The sequence below is a fragment of the Papilio xuthus genome, unplaced genomic scaffold, assembly GCF_000836235.2.
Source record: "Papilio xuthus unplaced genomic scaffold, Pxut_1.1 DF826159.1, whole genome shotgun sequence".
Lineage (NCBI taxonomy): Eukaryota > Metazoa > Arthropoda > Insecta > Lepidoptera > Papilionidae > Papilio > Papilio xuthus.
The window spans coordinates 3,376,095-3,393,048 of NW_013532490.1; the positions used below are offsets into that span (position 1 = coordinate 3,376,095).

General features: G+C 33.4%; 1 protein-coding gene across 2 annotated transcripts in view; it reads left to right on the forward strand.

Annotated features, from left to right (window-relative positions):
• The first annotated feature begins 727 nt into the window (after positions 1-727).
• The window catches only part of Dyrk3 (Dual-specificity tyrosine phosphorylation-regulated kinase 3), a 112,697-nt gene continuing 96,470 nt past the window's right edge, over positions 728-16,954 (forward strand). For both annotated transcript variants that reach the window (XM_013319411.1, XM_013319412.1), the window contains exon 1: positions 728-1,854. In XM_013319411.1, the coding sequence (XP_013174865.1) occupies positions 1,084-1,854 (771 nt within the window). In that variant the 5' untranslated portion in view covers positions 728-1,083. The remainder of the gene's footprint in view (positions 1,855-16,954) is intronic.

Here is a 16,954-nt window from a genome sequence, read left to right on the forward strand (position 1 = left end):
AACAGTTAAAAAAGCGTATCATTTTATTTTTTATTTAATTTATGAAAGCAATTACAATTATTATTAAAAAGGATCAACTTACAACATTTTGAAAGTTAAATCTCTATTTAAAAAAATTGTATGATTAAAACAGTAAAAGGAAGTGTTAGTTGTTGATTTATACATCGAAACAATGTTTTTATTTCTAGACACAGATACATATAACGTTTTACCGCATATCTTGTCACATAGACCTAATGTAATTTATTTCACATAATTTCGGTATCTTTTCAAGACTGTTTGGTATACATCAGATAAAATTCTAACTAAAACTAATATTTTTATTTTCAGGGATTTATACTTGAGTTTTGGGTCTGAATTCACATTTTTTGGGTCTTTTTTTTAGCGATTTTTAGCTTATAGTTTTTAATTATTATAATATCGAAGGTAACATTAAATATCCATCGTTTTTCAACCAACATCGATGGTTCAAACAAATTTTTAGTAGGCCATATACAATACAGGTACTGTGTCATTCTCTTAGTATATTAGAGAATTCAATTATTTACACAAACTGAATAATTAAATAAAGAACAAAAAATTGCAAAACTTTCATACTTTTATAGATAATAAAATTTAGGTCTCTCATAATACAGCAAAAACTACCAGAAACTAAAATACACAGCGCCACCTACGGACAGCCAGTTATGATAATGTTGCATGTGCCATCTCACTCGCACTCGTGAGCTCCGCGCAGCTCGGCGCGTTCAAATGGTTCAATGACTTTGGCGACCAGTTTCTATTTTCTCTCTGGTTCTGTCGTCGGGTCGGCCCGCTAGGAAGGGGGCCTTTGTTTGCGTTTCACGTTCGCGTCGCACGGTATCATCTGCGTCGGGCGCTCAATCGTGTCGCATCCGAGACGGAATGTGCCAACATAAGTGGAAGCGTGGTTATCGCTCCTCTCGGTCGATGTGAAATGTTGTGTAGTGCCCCAGGGTGGCGCCGTCTAGTGCAAGTGCAGTGAGGTGCAGTGGTGTGTGCGAGCGAGCGTGGGTCGGTGCCACGGCGAGCGAAGTGCGCGGAGGTGGCGGCGGCCGCTCGGCCATGACCGGCGACATGCCTCTAGGGAGCGCGCACGCGTTCGGGCGCGCGCTGCTCCGGGACGGCGCCCTGCCGCCGCTGGAGCCCGGGCCGCCAGCGGCAGCGCCGCCTGCGCCGCACGCCCCGCCGGCCGCCGCCGCCAGCCCAGAGCAGGTCATGAAGCTCTATATGAACAAACTCACACCTTACGAGCATCGCGAGATATTCGATTACCCCCAAGTGTACTTCATAGGCGCGAACGCGAAAAAACGACCCGGCCTCGTCGGCTTCCCGAACAATTGCGAATATGACAACGAGCAGGGTTCATATATCCACATACCGCACGATCACATAGCGTACCGGTACGAAGTGCTCAAAGTTATAGGTAAAGGCAGCTTCGGACAAGTGGTGAAAGCTTACGATCATAAGAAGCGGGAAAACGTCGCACTCAAAATGGTGCGAAACGAAAAGAGGTTCCACAGGCAGGCGCAGGAGGAGATTCGCATCCTGGAGCACCTGCGGGAGCAAGACAAAGACAACACTATGAACGTCATACACATGTTTGACTCGTTTACGTTCAGAAATCACACGTGCATCACTTTCGAATTGCTCTCGATAAATCTTTACGAATTGATAAAGAAAAATAAATTCCAAGGGTTCTCGCTGCAGCTGGTCCGGAAGTTCTCGCACAGTCTGCTGCAGTGTCTGCACGCCCTCAACAAGAACCGCATCATACACTGCGACATGAAGCCGGAGAACGTGCTGCTGAAGCAACAGGGACGCTCCGGAATTAAGGTCAGTAAAACTAACCTCAAGTCAGGAACCTAAACAAGTCGAGTGGCAGTCGAGTAGAACGACACCTTTCTCGTGCCGATCCGGGAAACTAAAATCAATAAGCTTCGTTTGTGTTGTAAATATGTGCAGCATTGTGTATGAGGCGAAGAGAGCGGATCAGCTGGCCACACCCGCGCGCCCTAGCCTATATCAACACTCGTCACTCCCCCGACCGGACAGTCGCGTTCAGTGGCGCACTTTGTAGACGTTTCATTTATCATTAAAATCCTAAGATATGCGCTTGTAGATTTATAAAACGCAATTACGTTGAACGTTATCTGTGAGGTTAGAGTCGCTCGATAGAAGCATACGCACGTAATCTATTTTAAAACTTCCCTATAGATACATCCAGTCTCAACCTTACGTCAATACGCATTTGAGTTTTAAACAAAATTTTAGACGAAATATAAAATGTTAAGATACTATGATATTTAATGGTTTCCTATGTTTATTCTTATACTTTTCAGTCGTAAATTCGGTTGAAATACTGAAATACGAATATAAAACGAGCGTAATATTGTCGAGCTTTAACCTTACGCCTTGGATGGCTATTAGGACAACAACCAGACTAATCTATATTTTTCCTTTGGGAAAGACAAATTAATGAACTGTTGGTTGAATCTTTCAACATTAGTAATCTACAGAAATAGAAACTATTTAAAGTTAATTGCAAACTTTATGGCTTTCTGTTTGAAAATCTAGTTTATGATTGAATTGATCCACTTTAAAAAATTTAATAATATTGGGCAAATGTTTACTATTTCATAGAATTTATATTTGAATTTAACCTAATTTTGAATGTCTAACATGTAAATTTATCCGCAGTAACACGTCGCAAGTTCAAGGTTTTAGTGGTCACAAACAATCTTTTTAAGAAATTGTAGTGTTACTTTCATTAGTTGTCTTTTATGACTAGATAGACCGATGCTACAGATAATTTAGTTCGTTGTTTTGTACTTCGTGATTAGTTATCATAGAGAGCTTTGTTTACAGACTTAATTATAAGTTAATCAAAGTTATGTGTTTATAATCTTTTTAATTTAGGAATGTATGCTCCTGGTTTTTTTCTTTTTAATTGAATTTTCATAGTGAATTTGTTACGTGGGCGGGTATGTTTAGTGAGTGGGAACAACTGTTTACACGATATTTGGTGGTGTTGTTATAAATATCGTTTATTTACACGGAAACGGGACAGTTATGTGTACAGGTGTTTTGTAATCTGTTTTGACCTTTACTGAATTTATTATATTATATTACTTCGAGCTGTTTATTCTTGACACACCACACAATATGTTCTTCCATACATGTCTAGGCTTTCATACCTGAATACATTTTTTTCTTACGCATATCCTCTAATCTACAATCCATTACTTTCTCGGTTTTTAATCACGTAACTTTTTTTGTGTTAGTTTATTAGTTGCAAATACATCATCATATTGTATTCGTCTAAAGTTTTCTATGTTACAAAGCGTTTCAATAAAAACTATTTCGAGTTGCAATAGTGTTCGTCGACTTCAATAGGGTCATTGACTCTGATTCAATTCGAGAACTTTTCTATGCAAATGTGTTTGTAAAATAAAAAGTTTATTTTAATTATTACAGTTGATACGAACTTCACTATGGGTCACGAAGGCGTTGATTCAATGAATTTGCAGTTGCTTTTTTATATAAATAAGTATGTTTCAAGTGTGTATGTAATAAAAATGACAGTTTAATTTTGAAAAACAAAAAGCTGTATTCAAATATTACAGATTTATACAATTTGTAAGATGAAACGCGTATATTTATTATGCATTTAAGATCATTAATAAAGCATAGGTTATCCTATGACGTATTTACTCGTATGATAAAAGATTGACCTCCGATATTGCATTTACATAATGGAATATTTTTAATTGTTTTTTTATTTCTGTACAGATAAGAAAGTATATTTCATAACACATAATATAAATATAAGGAAAAAATTACAATATTGTTATTATTACTTAGTTTCCTTGCATAACATGTCTATCTGTTGCATTGTTAGCCTTTTTATGCTTCTACCAGTTTGCCACCTGTGACGCGACGCACCTGGCATTGTGTGGTTTGGCTACCTTATTCAATTCCTTCCCTTTTAAAGTTGGTATTGTTACCATCAGATTGTGAATGTTGGATTTGTTAGCTTATTATTTCGCTAACCATAGTGTAGGAAATCAAATTGTAAACTTACAATTTGACTTATCGTGTTAAATGCAACTATTGTTAGTGACGATTTTTATAATTGAAGAACATTTTTGGCATATTTTCGTCTGGAAATTTACAAAGGAAACAAGGGTCATAAACATACGTTATTTTACCCGGAGATATTGTAGCGTTCCAGTAATTTTTCAAGTTCATGATCACCATCAGAATGTTTGGACCCATTCAATACAAACAAGCAAAAATCTCTTAAATTGTTAGTATAGACGAAGTTCGTGGCACTGAACGTGTTGAAATTTCGAAAGATCTTACATTTCTTCTGCTGCTATGTAAGGTAATAAGCCATTTAAGATTATAACAACAGATAACACGATAATAAAAAGAGCACGCTCTGACATACGCCGACTGGAGAGCTTTTTCTTCGTATTTGTAGCGGTAACTCTCCCCAACCGGTTCGTCTTTTAGGGAACGTTACTGTGACATTCCATTGCTGTAATACATGTATTGAAACATATTGTTGTCACTGTTCTTTCAAAGAGTATGAAAGAGATGACATTATGTTTTCATACTAGTATTTTTATGGAGGAAACTTTTTAAGTTTTCGACTTGTATTCATATCAGGTGCACGTTTGAGTTTCATGTTAAGTGAGATACATCGTTTCGTTCCTTGTTTACTTTAAAATATTTAGTACGTCGGATGTATTTTTCTTATATGGATGACTGAATTGATAATTTCTCAACGGTAACTTTTACGGTTATTCGTTTATTTCTACGAACTGTTTATATGTCGTTTAAAATATCTTAAACTTCTCGATATTATTTTTATCTATGCTAATATTATAGAGTAGTTAATAAAATAAGGAATAAAGAAATGTCGTGGATGCTAAAATAAATTTAAAAATAATTTTCAATAAATTTAGTTGAACATTTTTAGGTATTCAATATTTACATTCTTTATGAGTAATCATGTGGCCATACTTTATTTTATGTCTTATTTTCCTTCAACAATATTTCAAATTGTGGTAAATATTAATAAGAACGTTATGTGCAGAGAAAAATAAATATGCTGTACCTACGAGAAAATAATTATATGAGTAAATGAGATGTTTTTTTTTATTGTCTTTTGTAAACCGCTAATGAGATGGACCTTTGTGGAAATTGAGTGTCGGATTATTTTGCTCGTCATAACTCGAAAAGCTGCCCAAACAAAAGGTAAAGTTACCTCAACTTGCCGCAGGGTTTCTCAGGTATAGTGCTATCCAGACTTTGTGGCGACTCGGTTTTAGGTATCTCTAGGAAAGATGCGGGAGCGCGACCTAACTGAGGAGCGATAATTAAGTTTGAATCTTGTAATACTGTCTGGTCGTTTTTAAAAAATCCCTTCCCCCGCCTGCACTTTTGTCTGTGCTAGTTTTTTGTCTGACCAATCGTGGGGCTTTGAAGCTTCCTTTCACAAAGTTCGTGGTCTTGTATTGTTATTAATTTTGCTTTTGTTTTGCCGAGACTTGAGTTTTGTTAATTTTATATTATTATTCAGTACAAATATTTATGGAATTGTAAGAATTTTTATCGCTTATAACTCTAAAACTTTTATTTATAAAAGTTGACGACACCTGACTATAGATTAAATAAAGATAACCCAGTTAATATGTAGACTGTTTACTTGTCTACGGCAGGTGTGTGTGAACTTGTATGGAATTTACCTGCTTTTGGAGAACTCAAACAAAGAGACCCAGTAACATAAATGTTAAACAAATACTCGTAAGTTCAATGTTGTAGCGAAAGGTTGGCGACATTGAGACAGTGATGTAACTGTTTTTATCACAAATACGTTTAATATTATATCTTCTTTTTGCAGACAAAGAATTAAAAAAATATATTTTGTATTTTACGCAAAATAATAGTTTAAAGAACAAATTAAAATTGAATTTTATTTTGTGACAAATTATCTTAATATGTATTTAATTTTTACATAGTAGTTGTTATTGCAAGTAAGTTATTTATGTAAGCTTATATTCTCGACTTTCGCTTCATAAAATAAATAGGCCACCGTCTCGGCCAGTGCTAAATGATTTTTATAGTACAGGTTGGATAGGATTTATCAAGTAGGGTGCCAATTTGGTTTTATTTTGTGGGACAGACTACTTAAGCTTTGGATATTTTTTGTTAACTGATTGTTATATTAGATTTTCGTATTCCCTTTGCAATTATAAATATGTTAGTACATTTTTCCTTCACTAAATTTACTTTTACTTTCTACTTTTACTTCATAGTTTGAGGGTTTTTTTTATTTGAATCTTTCGACCATTAAAGAGGTTTTCTTTGTGATTTGAGTGTGTAATTTTCATGTCCACATTTTTCCGCATCAAAATGTGGATATCACATAAAGTATAGCTTTGTGTTGTGTAGGCGGTAAGCGAATGTAATAGGGATTTAAATGAAACGATACTGCGAAATAACGCCTGCTCCTTGACTTGTAATTTAGCAGGTGTTCAACAAATACTGTTGAGTGGGAACATACAATTTCAGTAATTGAGTTAATTGCCAAAGTAAGTTCAATCCATGAATATTACAATCATATGAAAACCTAATATAACCTCAACCTTTTTTTACAAATATACATAAGTATTAGTTTTTACTCGTTTCTTAATTAATATGATTTAATTAGATGATAAATCTTCATTAATTACTCTTGTACTACGTTTAGATCAACTTGTAAAAAAGTTTCAAACTTTAAGTATACGGAAGCACTGGCCAGTTAAATTAGGTCCAGTTTATATATGTTTAATGACAGAATGTAGGGTAACCAGTTTGTAGTGAATTTATTTAATACAATCCTGATATTTATTTTGAATAAATTTGTATTGTTTTACGAGTATTGTGTAAATTATCTATGGTTTTTGAGTGTAATTTAAAACATTAACTTCGTTAAATATACGTATTATATTTTATTTTGGTTTGTGTGTTTATTTTTCCTGAGATTTTGGATAATAATGTAATAAAATAATAAGATCACACAGATCCTTAGATTTTGCTGTGATAGTAAAATAGTCTAAATCTTCTTCGAGTGTATATTCTACTTCTGTTTCAAATTTTATCCCAATCCGTTCAGACGTTTCGGAGTTATTCGGTAACAAACATTAATACATCTAAATTTTCCATTAACATTTTAATGTGGTTACCCTATTTTATACTAATAATGACATTGATAATGTTCTACTCCGTGTTAAAGCAATTGACTTTCGTAAATATTGACTATTTGCTCCTTGGTTCGAACATGTTTATTTTATCAAGCTCTTAAGTAAACTAATCAGTAATCGGGTTACAATCACATAAAACACAATAATACTCCGTCCGCGCGGATAAAAAAAACCTAATTAGTAGCCTATGTGTTCTTCTAGATTATGTTCTATAACTTTGCCAAATTTCAGCGAGATGCATAAAGGCGTTCTGGAGATATCTTCAATCAAACATCTATCCATCTAAACATTCGCATTTATAATATTAGTAAGACTAGCAATTTGCAGCCTGGAAAGGAAACCCTATGCAGGTACAAATTGATCTGCGTGCCGCTTTTTTTTGCTCAACTTGTCTAGGGGTACCGCGGTGATCCCAGACACCTTTTGCTATAATTTAGGACAAATGTAAGTAATAATAATAATAAGGCTTTAGGAATTATTCATAGAGCCTTTGCGTTCATTCGAAAATGGGCTATGTTAATTCGTAACCCAGTTTCTTGGAAACTTCTTTGTTTCTGTTATGTGAATCGTATTAAAAGTATAATTATTTTGAAGCTGTATGCTTAACGTGTAATTTAATTGTATATAAGGATTTTAATTATGTAAATTAAAATTGTTTGCGGGTATAAATCCTCGCAAAGATAAATATAATTGTTGCAATGATAGGAAGGTATTTTTTTTCTGTTTTTCTTTTATTCTTGTATAATATGTTTGTATAAGTATTTTGTTATAAGGAAATTTTATACTACAACGCCTGAAAAAGGTAAATTATTCAAATAAATATATTAATAAGAACAAAGCATATTTAATAACATGAGTAATTTAACGTTTCCATAAATATTTGTCTATTGCATAAAATACACTATGGGATCACACTTAATTTTTAAGATATCTCATAAGAGAGTCGAATGGGTCGATTTGTTTGTTAACGGGTCAAATGTTAGTTGAACAGTTGTACTGATTTGGTATATAATTATATTTTTCGACAGTACTGGTTTTGAGGTCGAATTCAGCAAATTGTTAAGAATTTTTTTTAAAGCGCCAGCAGCCGAAATTATGCAAAAAACTTGTTTTAATAAAAGGTATATTGTGAAAGAGAAATAATATCGACATAACGGTGTAAAAATGTGACTTAACAAGGTTTTTTTCTTCAGTATGTCCACCAATTAACGTGTGATTAAATTAATTGAACTGTCATCTGAATCGATACAATGTATAAAGATTGGTTATTTGTTGGTTCGTTTGTGTGGTTGGTTGATTGGTCAGTTGGTCGTCTGGTCGTTGGGCGAGTCCTTGCGTCTCGACTTGCGAATAAATTGGGTCATACGGTCGCGACGGCTCTTATCGATTTTTGCCATCTTACGCAAATCATTTGTGCGTATGGTGCAAGTTAAACGATTTAGCGTGAATGCAAACAGTATGAGAGGACTATGCATGGATAGTATTATAGATAGATAATTCTCGATCTCTTTCTTAGGTTAGTTATTTTTCTAATTTTAAAACATTTGACATATCAATATTGGCAAATTTATTTCAATTTGCTATGTGAAATGACCAATATTTTTTCTGCAATTTTAAAACCACACTATTATATGGTTATCTCACTTTGAGAAAATTAACACTTGTAGCACAAACGATGATTTAATTCTTAAAAGAATGTGATATTCACCCACCGTGTACTACCCGCTTCAGTGTATGACTTGATCAGCTTAATTTACGCTATACTGTCTCTATTGAAACCGTAAACCGCTTTCAAAAGTACACTTGGGTAATGCGAAATATAATAGTAGTCTTTGTTTTACTTTGAAGTAAGAGGCGACTTCTTATCATCGGAAACGTTTTTGCGATTCCTTTTCTCTGTTTTGATTGGCAACTTGAAAACGTTGAATTTAGTATACAATTAAGCTTTTACCTATTGCTATTGTGTACCAAAATGTTTCGTAAGATTGTTACAACACCATTTTTTTATAACTCACTTGGGTGTAAATTTAGTATAGCTATAGAGGTGAAATTCTGATGGTTATATTGTTTGACTTTAATATATTAGATAGTAAATTTGAATGCTTGTGTATGTACTGATAATATAAATTATTCATAGCCTTTAGTCTCATAGCTTTCTTGAATTAATTCTTTATTCTTGTGGTGGTTTTTTAATCTTCTTAACATGTAAAATTAGGCATTATTTTTTAAGTCCGTAGAAAAGAGTGAGTCATAGAAAATCCTGCATTGACACATTGCACTGTACTTCGGAAGCTATATGTCACACGTTCATTCTAATTTCGTATGAGTTGGGCAGCGGGGAGAAATTCACGTAATTAGGTCGAACTAGAGCCGGTCAGTGTAGCGATGAGAGGGGTACACCCCGCCAATGGCACTTGGCAATTGGCTAATTGTACTGGCGAGTTGTCGGGGAAAATTTAAAATTCAATCTTTATAGCACTTAATTTATAGTCCTGTCAATAACAGATGCTCGGCTTAACCCAGCAATTAAAAGCAAAAATATGAAGAGTTTAAAAAAATTACATTCGTGATCTGATTTCATAACCGAATAACGGATCTCGATGATGAAAGCCTGGTGTGGCTACATCTCTGGAAACTGTGTTTTTTATTCTTTTTTTCCACTTTTATTAATGATATTATACAGTTAAATTAATATATTATAATGTGCTGGTTTTAAACATAAGAAACATTTGCTAAATAACGTTATAATTTTATTTAATAGTAACATAATATGATATGATGAGAGTTATGTGTCATGCGAAATTCATTCAAGGAAAACGGCTTTAACGTCTAGACTGAATAATTAAATAGAAGTCATCGTTCGTGCAACGTTACAAAGTTTATTGTTATAATTGATGTAATTTAGAGTTTTTAATGTACGGTTTCGTAAGTTTTTTTTAGTAGCTGGTAGTTAGTTTATTAAAACATAGAATATATGGACCTAGCACGAGAATTTGCGAAAAAATATTTAGAACATCATCGACAAAATTTTGTCAATGACGATACTAACTGTTTTTCTCAAATTTTTGTGCTAGGCTCTCAGGTTTTATATGTTCCTGGTCATAGTATAGCATTGTAGGATTAAATGCCTTGATTTCTTTTGTACAATTATGAATATAAAATTATGTAGTATTAAAGAATTTAGTCTAGAAAGACATTTAAAAAGTAATATGCATGTGATTAGGTATATTTGTAAAATTGGAAGAAAAATACTTATCGAGTACATAGAAAAAAATATTATAATTCGGTTAATAAGTAAAAATAAAATTTAATTAAGTATTTTAATATACTTGATGTTGTTTACGCTTTTATTTTACCTAGACATTCTTACAAATACTTGAGACAACGTAATAAATCACGAGTGGGCTTTCAATAAGCGAGACTACGACTTGAGTTGTATTTGGAGCAAATATTCAATGAACGATAAATCTATCGGATTTATAGTATGTATTGGAGAATTTTGATATTAAATATATGAGTAACAAAAGTGGTCACGACCTCATAACCTTATTGTAATAGTAAACAATAAAGATTTGATATTTGAACTCATTTATCATCAGAATTTATTTTCACCATAACAACTTGAGTGATGGCTTAGGGGTTAAGCGCTTGACTTGTAATATCCAGGTTCTGGGTTCGAATCCCGCAATGTACCAATGTGGTTTTAGATTTACATATGTACGTTTATCCGACGTTCATACGGTGAAGGAAAACATCGTGATGCAACTTGCATATATCTGCGAAGAAATTTAAAGATATGTGTGGCCAACCTGCACTGGGCCATCGTTCCTATACATATTTTGTTTTACAAATATGCATCGTTGTTAATTGATCACTAAGGAGTTCTTTAATGTACGTGCGTGTGAGAAATACACTAAGCGATAGTATTAGTATTAAACTACGCGTTGAATATTAGTGTGGCAGAAAAAGTTTTAAAAAAATGTCTTGGGGAAATATCGTCTCCTTTATTCCTCTGATCTATTTTAACGACAGTATTAATATCAGTAGTATTATTGTAACTCTTGATTCGGTTTATTTTCGAAGTAGAGCGTCAAAAAGATATAGTATTGCGTAAAGGTACTTGACTGGGTCGTTGTGCGTGCGGGAGTAGTGCGTAACTAGGTCACCGGGGAAGGGACCGCCCGGTTACATTACGACAAATCAAATAGAATAATGTAATTGTTTAAGGAAGTTGGATCCTTCATTGTTTTGTATTTAATCGATAACTTTGTCCGTTTAGTGACTTATAGTTGGTTAAAAATTGTCTTTACGTTGCGTCTAATTTAAAATTAGCTTGTAATATCCAACTTGTTTGACGACAAGAACAATTACTGAAGAATATTAAACAAAATATATTTGAGATGTAAAATATGAGAAGCAGATTATTTTATTAAGGTTATAATTTAATTATATTGTATAACGCAATACATAACTTGCCTCAGCAATGCAAATTGTCAAGAAACTGGAACGCATCTGTTTATTCAGTCGCTAAGTACACCTAAAACATTTGTTATCACGGCAAACTGAAATATTATCATTGCTATAAATTGATAACCTATTTCTCGGTTGCCGGTGTACAAACATTTGCGTCCAATAGTCCAATGTTGGCCAGTGGACTCAATCCCGTTGATTGAGTATCAGGTAACAGAACGGAGTTTAAAGATTAGTTATAGGCTCTTCTTAGGTTCAGCGTAATCAAATGAGCACAAGTCATAAACAGATGGAATGAAAAGGTATATAAATAAATCCAGCTTGATACCTTCACGCGTTTTTGAGAAAAAGGGTATGGACAGACAGACGGACAGACAACAATGATACTATAAGGGTTCCGTTTCTTTTCTATGAGGTACGGAACCCTAAAAAATATAAATTTTACTAGAGAATATTCTTATCATGTTTATGTTGTAATAGTAATTGATAGTTATTTTAACTATTATATGTTATTTTTTTATTGTATAATCGTTTGAAGAGAAGTTTGTTTCGTTTGTGGTTATTAAATAAATTGTTTTACAAATGTTTGGAATAACAGTTGTAATACAAAATGTTACTTACATTGCATCTAGAATGTTCTCTTAATTTATTGCAAGAGACGGTGTATTACAGTTTTACTGGGGTTCCTACAGCCGAGACATACGTACAAAAATATAATATGTATATATATAATACCCCTCTGTTTATAAAATCTGCGCTGTATATAAAATAAAAACTAATGTGTTTGATATCTTGTCTGCAATGCTGGTAATTTATTTAATTTTTTTTTGTATTTTTCCGCTTTCTTTTTTAGTCTAGACTGCACAAATGCTTGGAACTTTGCCAAATAGACCACTACAGTGCAATAGTGTTTGATTAAACAATCACTATTTTAAATTCAACCACATCCCACAATCCCCTGAAAATTTTTACGTTTTGAATTTCTCTAATTGTTTCGTTATGTATATATTGGCGGTCACCCGCGACTCCGTCCGCGCGGAATTTAAAAAAATGCCTATATATTCCCCCGGACTATGTTCTATGTGTATGCCAAATTTCATTGAGATCCGTTCAGCTGCTTACATCCATGTTAAGGTAAATTATCATTTATAATTTCAGTTAGAAGCTTATTTTATGTCAAAGAAATAATTTCATAAGAGTACACATGTGTTTTACCCATTGACCTGTACGGATAACCTAGTCACCAGGGACTTTTAGAATAAAGGAATTTCGATTATATTGAGTTGACATAGCGTTCATAATTGATTGTCAATCGTATCACGTGTAAACTCATACCTAAGCTAATTAATGTATATCGCTGATTGTTGAATTTCATACATTCACGCATTTTAATTCATAAATGTTGTCGATTAGCGGTTTCCTGTAACCTACATATTGTCACCTTGAACATAATCTTATACGAATTAAATCCGTGAAAGTTTCATTGGGAAATACTTGCGAATTTTCAATTGTCTCTTTTAATAATATGTATTGTTATTACTTTAGATTTTATTACGAAATCTAATGCCGCGGTAATGTATCGAGGATTAGTCACCGTAGGCGCGATACGCGAGAGCACCAGACGCCCAATGTCGCTCTACTAGGGCTGTCCTACGTCCAGACACAACTGTCTGATATCGATGTTTTTATTTTAAATCAAATACTGACCGTGACGACAAATATGAGCTACCTCAATGCTAATCTAGACTGTAATGTACCTCTGTTTTATATTTGGGTCCGTTCAGTAATTAGAATTACGTAACAACAAACATTTATAATTTTATTAAAAATAAGTCAGTGGAAGTATGAAGCAAGTATGAATTTAAATCAAAATCATGTTCTTCTCGTTGGTAGAAAATGTTAGCATTCTGATCTGTGTAAACAATCACCAAACAGTAAATCTGTGGAAACAAATCGTGTTACAACATCAAAGGTAAGTCCTAAATAATCAGTGAAGTATGAAGGCGACTTCTCACGTCGCCACTACGTGATCTGTCAACCCTGTGCACAGATTGTACTCAAATGTTGCGGTAACGGTTGCGTTGTTCGTACAGCGTCCTCTTTGTTGCTGGTTTTCTTTTACTTTTTTAAAAATGGAACGACCTCCCACGGGCGTCTTATGTGGGTTAATGCCAAGCCCACACTCGTATGTCGGTAACTTTTTTTTAATTGTTTACTGCCAGTAAACAATTAATATTGTCTTTGGCAGTGCCAGATGGTTAAATTACTGGCATACTGTTAACTTGATTGTCATTTATATATTTCATTTTTGTTTTTTCTTATTACGTCATTTCAATCTAACGTACATTACTAATGGTTTCTTTTAGTTAGTTAAATCATTATTTTATGCCTAGTTTGTCTAACGTTAGCTAGGTTGATGGATCTGTCTAACAATTACTGTTAACGTCTTATTCTTGTCTGTAGACATCCATTAGGCTAGTGTCAAGTTTTTGGAATTCTAGAACGTAACTTTGACGGAGGTATCGGGACCAATGACAACGAGGCGCGGTTCCGCCGTCAAATATCATTAGACGTAACGACAGCTTGTCAACATGTCATGTATCGTAAGATAATTTTAGGTCTCCTATATGCGTAGCTCGGATTCATTAAAGATCCTGTTGTTTTGAAGCACTTTTTTAAAACATACGGCCATCTTTTTCAGTCTCTTATATTTAATAAACTTTGTTTCGGTTTTTTTTGTTTCTCCATGAATAAAAAAAAATATGCTTGTATTTGTAGCGTACGTAACTACTACACCAGCACTTGATAAATATAAATGTGAGTAAAAAATTTAGAAAGTCAAGAAGAGTGCTGCGTAATTAAAGCTTTAATAAAATTTCGGCAGCGCGTCAAAAGGTTAATTATAACTTAGTTATTAATTTACAGAGATAAGTGTCGTTTTTAAATAAATAAAACAGCTAATCTTACTAATATTTATAAATTAGAAAGTAAAGATGGATGCATAAATGAATGGATAGATGTTTTTTTAAAGTTATCTCCAGAACGGCTAAAGAAATCTCGCTGAAATTTGTCATAGATGTAGAAAATATTCTGGAAGAACACATAAGTTACTTATTAAGATTTTTTTCAGCTAGTACCATAATAAAATTATTTCTCTGTACTCAGTCCATTCTTAGTAGGGTCCGGGAATCTGGTTTTGTCATCCAATTTGATCTATCATTTGTCAATTCATTCGTCGCTCTTTTTTACAATCTTAATAGTATTACAAAATAATTAGTCACGTGTTTTATGTAGTTAGAAATAGTGCCATTCCTTGTAAGTATAAGCCGCTTATTCACATAAGTATTAAGAATACACAGTACGTTAAAAATCATTGTATTTCTCAACACATTGTAAGAGATTTTCCCGCAAGTAAATAAAGAAATCGCCAAGCGTCCGCTTCGAGATAATCCAATAGCGACGTCCAAGTGGAAATAAGCTCCCGCTTGAGCGGTCTCCAGTGGAAATATCCTATTACAATTTAATAGTATTCACAAGTGAAAGTTTCATCAAAATTTTCAAGTGCTCTTTAAATGTGGCCAAGAGAATAAACTGAAGTAAAAACTAAAAGTTTTGCTTTTGAACCAATGAAATGAAATGTTTCGGAATATTGGGATTGGTAAAAAAAAATATGTTATTATACATGCTGTCGCCCGCGACTCTGTCCAAGCGGAATTAAAATAATTAGTAAATAGCATATGTATTCTTCCAAAATATATTCATATTTTAGTTTTTGCTATTTTGAGTAATTTAGTGAAAAATATGTTGAATATATAAAAGAAATCTTGTATGTGTAGATTTAGTAAATGTACACTAAGCGATTTTTTAACTAAAAAATGACTATGAGTACGGCGGCAAGATTTTTGAATTGTTTTTAAGATCGATAAAATAAATATCTTAACTGAAACATCTCAATATGACACGATAAAATCACTTGTGTGTCAAATAACCGTACATAATGTTGACTTTGATAATAAAAAATGTACCGTTAGAGCAATAAATAGACGGTATTAAGTGAATGAAATTACTCAATACAATTTGATATCGCGGGTGTCGTGTGGGCGCTAGTATTTCAATCTCTAATAACGAAGACAGACGGACAAACTTCATGCTGCTTGTGTGTAAGCTGTTAATTGCCTTGATCTCTTTCATCTTGAAGGCAGTTGAAAATATTTGTTACGTAGGATTTTATTAAAAGGTTTGTGAATTAATTTAATGGGTATGTTGTGACGTCATTGGTAGTTCAAGATAAGGGTGAATAATTTTTTGAGTGTCGCTGTTGCTATATACAAACTACAAAACGTATTTCTACTTTGAATCTCCTTCCAAATGTTAGATATATTAGATATGTTGCTCAAGTTACGTATTTGTAGAACTTGTTAGTATATTTAATACTAGCTGTCGCCCGCGACTCTGTCTGCGCGGTATTAAAAAAAACATAATTAGTACTCACTGACGCTTCGCTCCTATTGGTCGCAGCGTAATGTTATATAACCGAAAGCCTTCTTCTGTAAATGGACTATCCAACAAAAAAATATTTTTTCAAATTGGACCAGTAGTTTCTTAGATTAGCGCGTTTAAACAAACTCTTTCGCTTTATTATATAAGGATAGATATTTATTAAATAGTATTATACATAATCTATTATGTAGGCAGTTGGATACTGGAAATTTTAATATTGAATGTTTTATCCATTCATGCACGATTCGTATTTCAAGGCCATAACGAAATTGTTAACGAGTAATAATTACGTGTTGCAAAAAAATCCCTCCGTGTCTAACTCGGGATGTAATTTTACAACATGCGGTAATAACACGTCTCTATATTACATACCTTATTAGAAACGTACAAGGTCTATTCATGAACAGATAGCCCTAATAAAGCCGATATGCTTCGCATTCGTATTGTTTATGGTTACTGGCCATTTTGAATCCTTAGACCAAAAGTTTCATTAAGTACATTTCTCGTAAAATAGCTCTTAATACGTTCAGTTCCGTCGGATCTACAGATTAAAAATTATAAAAAAATCATAGTTAAGAAAAAAATTGTTTGAAAATAAATTTTGAATAAAAATTATATGTCGAACTTTCGGAAAAAAATTAAAATTCTTTTGTCTTTTAATCTGAGTGCGCAAAGTATGTCTTCATTTGCGTGGTGAGTAATGCTTTCACGTA